Source organism: Populus euphratica, unplaced genomic scaffold (genome assembly GCF_000495115.2).
Source record: "Populus euphratica unplaced genomic scaffold, PopEup_1.0 scaffold20.1, whole genome shotgun sequence".
NCBI classification, from domain to species: domain Eukaryota; kingdom Viridiplantae; phylum Streptophyta; class Magnoliopsida; order Malpighiales; family Salicaceae; genus Populus; species Populus euphratica.
This window is the reverse complement of record NW_011499854.1, coordinates 441,132-444,831: the sequence shown is the minus strand read 5'-3', so window position 1 is coordinate 444,831 and position 3,700 is coordinate 441,132. Positions and strand designations below refer to the sequence as shown.

Below are 3,700 nucleotides of genomic sequence, written 5' to 3'. Positions count from 1 at the left end.
TAATTGTTGTTTTTAATTTTTACAATTAACCTCCCTGTGGTTCGATCCCGGTCTTGCCGGGTTATTTATTACTTCGACACTCCTGCACTTGGGAGAAGACATCAATCTTTTAGTCGTGTCAGTTTGATTACTTAGAAGTCACTTATTTATCTACCAATCTAGTTTTCCATGATATATATTGAGATTGATTTTCACTTTATTCATGACATGGTTGCTCAGAAGGAACTCCAAGTTTAATTTATTTATTTTGATAATTGGATTGCTTATGTGCTTATTAAACCTCTCTTATCGTCTTGACTTAGATTTCTACGATCCAAGTTAGATTGTTAACGTGCTTATTAAATCTTTCTCGTCTTGGTTTATATTTTTTACAATCCAAGTTGGATATGGCTTCTTTATTCAACTTTTAGAGGAGTATTAAAGGAATATGATCAAATATAATTCTAAATTGAATTATCTGTTGTATTATTGTATTATTAGTATTGTATTTATTATATTAGAATCCACTATGCAAAGCTCATTAGGTTTAGATAGGATTAATTATCTGCAATATCCATGTATAGAACACATGTACATATTTATTATTGAAAAGAATACATGTCAACAACAACAAGAAGATTATAGCTAACAACAATTTCTTCCTTTTTTTTAAAGCTAATTCTCTCCCTTCCTCTCGTCACAGGAACAAAGAGATTCGAATGTTGAAGTCATGGTTAGTTATTTATGTGAGTTTGCCATCTCCATTCTTTATCATCGATGCAATATCGTGGTATATTGATGTGAGAACACAGCAGATTAGTTTCACCAACGTCCTTAAAGCCCCATTAGAGAGTACAACCCACGCGGTCAAAGAGACAGTGGAAGTAACGATGATGTTAAAATTCCCATGCAAAATAAAGCAAGAGTGGGGAAGAAAACAGACCAGACCGGTGAAAAGGTTCATTCAGTCGGGTCACATAATACTGATTAGTGACGATGTCACCGCGGCACCGAGAATTCCCTTTTCTTTCTTTAATTGACATTTCTTTTATCTTTTACTTAATCATGTTAATGAAGCTAGCTAAGTAAACACTAATCCATGGAGACCGAACTGCCACAAGCTCGTTTACAAAGACACTGTCACAAGCGCGCGCGCGCACACACACACTAAGCAATTAATCATACAGATAACCTTTTTCCATGCAAGAGGAGAGGCCACTAATCTCTTTTTTCCTAGCACAGAGCCACAAAGAATCTTATAGACTAAGAAACATCGCCTTCTATTCTATGAACCCTAAAACGCAATAAAAAACAAAAAGGTATCAAGCTAGAACAAACAAGCACTAAGTTATGATATAAATAGCTATATAAAGTCCTCTCCTTTATTCTTGGTCTTCATTCCTTCTTCACATCTCTCTCTCTCTCTTTCTCTCTCTCTCTCTCATTTCTTTCCCTGTAGCTTCTCTCTGCAAAGAACTTCCTCTTATTGATGTGATTCTCCACTAGTATTATCTAACAAAAAATCACCCCATCAACCTTTACAAAAGGAGAAAGCTCATATAGGAACCATGGATTTTTCTTCCATCCCAGCATATCTTGATCCAGCCAACTGGCAACAAGTAAGTGTTTATTCAATTTTTGGTTCTTAAGGTTTCTTATCCTGGAAAGCCAAAATTCAAAAGATTAAAAACATTCCGGCTACTTTCCTCCCCCTCCCCCTTTTTTTTCTCCCCTTATATCTTGTTTTGAATATACTAGATATTTGCTTTTTCTCTATTTTGCAGCAACCGAATCACCAAACTGGAGTAAGTAGCAGTACGGCTACCCAGCTTCTTCCACCCCCACCACCCCCACCCCCACAACCTCATGGAAGTGGAGGTGCAGGATCCATCCGTCCCGGTTCTATGGCAGATCGAGCACGGATGGCAAACATACCTCTGCCGGAGGCAGCATTAAAATGTCCAAGATGTGAATCAACTAACACCAAGTTTTGCTACTTCAATAACTACAGTCTCACCCAGCCTCGCCACTTTTGCAAAACCTGTAGAAGGTACTGGACTAGAGGAGGTGCCTTAAGGAGTGTCCCTGTTGGAGGAGGCTGCAGGAGGAACAAGAGAAGCAAGGAAAGCAGCTCAAAATCTCCTATAAGTGGTTACCGTCAAACCGGTTCCTGTTCCTCGAGCACCGTATCTTCTAACAGCGGGACCAGTGATACATTTGGTCTTGGACCACAGGTTCCGCCCATGCGGTTCATGGCTCCACTTCACCATCATACTGAATTTGCTTCTGGTAATATTGGGTTAAATTATGGTGCGCTTTCAAAAACTCTTGTTGGAGGAGCAAGTGACCTGAATTTTCAAATGGGTAGTAATTTAGCTAGTGCTGGTCTTGGTGGTAATGTTGGTGCTGGAGGTTCTCTTTTGTCAATGGGCGGTTTTGACCAGTGGAGGATGCAGCAAGGACAACAATTACCCTTTTTTGGAGGATTGGATTCTTCTGCTTCTGGGTTATACCCATTTGAAGGTGGTGCTGAACCATCTGGTTATGGTGGTGGAGCTGATCATATAAGGCCAAAGATATCAAGTTCTACAGCTACTCCGTTAGCTTCTGTGAAAATGGAAGAGAATCAGGAGTTGAATATGTCAAGGCAGTTCTTGGGAATTCCAGGGAATGATCAGTACCCGGAGTGGTACTTCATGGACAGATCTTTCTAGTTTTAGTTCTTCTTCCACTAGCAATCCTTTATAGATTTTGTCTATGGTTTGTGTGGTGAAGCACCAGGGTTTTTTTTTTTTTTTTTGTTTTTTTTGTCATTGGGGTTTGTGGAGGTAGCGCTCTTCAGCTAAAGAAAACTAAAGCAAGTGGGATATAGTACTTGCCTCCTCTTGGTACAATCCACAATCATGATTAGCTGGAATATGATTCAAGGACTTTGCAATTAGAGTTTAAGTAGAGAAACCCTAGAATAGTAGGACTTATAATTCTCTTTGGTTTTGGTCTAATTTAATTACTCCCCCCCCCCCTTAAAGTACTATGAAGACATTAATGTATTAGCATGTCTAAACCCAGCAGAGTGTATGAATCGATGGAGATTGTACCAGATTATCTTTTTAGCAATTCCAGTAAAAGAAAAAAAAACTTTATTAATTATATGTTGTGAGTGAAGATTGTATGTTGGGAACGATCTCTTGGGGAGCTCAGAAGGAACTCGAATATGGTCCAATTCAGTTCGTGTTCGAGTTCAGACATGATTTAATTAGGTCTAAATAGAGATTCTGAGAGTTCATGGCCTCTTTCTTTTTTTTTTTTCTTTTTAGTGTATCTTCTTGCATCTTTTGAACTTTCTTCTGGTTATTAGCCATTCTCTTGCTGGCTAGTCTAAAAAATGTGGTGCATCATATAGGAATTCAGCTGTATGCTAGCTTATGAGATGCTCTTAATTATATGTTGATCAAGAATTATGTTTCTCCCGAAGTGCGGCAGACTTATTTTTGAACCATTCACAGATTTTGTATTCAGTCTATATGGTAAGCCAAGTGGAGAGAGCAGTAGAAATCAAGCTGGTTCCCTTCAAAGAAAAACACTAGCTATCTTGCCCAATTTTCCACAAAGCCAATATTGACGAGATGGCTCTTAACTGTGTATATGTTCGAGCAATTTTAACTGTCATGGTACATATCAAATTAAAAGATGTGCTTTAAAAGATCTTGAAAAAAAGCCA

General features: G+C 38.4%; 1 protein-coding gene across 1 annotated transcript; it reads left to right on the top strand.

Annotated features, from left to right (window-relative positions):
- The first annotated feature begins 1,359 nt into the window (after nt 1-1,359).
- Nucleotides 1,360-3,126, top strand: LOC105122470 (dof zinc finger protein DOF2.4). The gene is made up of 2 exons (XM_011021580.1): nt 1,360-1,598; nt 1,764-3,126. Exons 1-2 carry the CDS (start codon nt 1,548-1,550, stop codon nt 2,691-2,693), a joined length of 981 nt encoding a protein of 326 aa, XP_011019882.1. The 5' UTR covers nt 1,360-1,547; the 3' UTR covers nt 2,694-3,126.
- The last annotated feature ends 574 nt before the right edge of the window (nt 3,127-3,700 follow it).

Bases quoted from the DNA above. Each gene is read 5' to 3' on its own strand.
- LOC105122470 (XM_011021580.1), top strand. From the start codon at position 1,548: ATGGATTTTTCTTCCATCCCAGCATATCTTGATCCAGCCAACTGGCAA. The intron at 1,599-1,763 runs GTAAGTGTTTAT...TCTATTTTGCAG, and splicing joins ATCCAGCCAACTGGCAACAA to CAACCGAATCACCAAACTGG.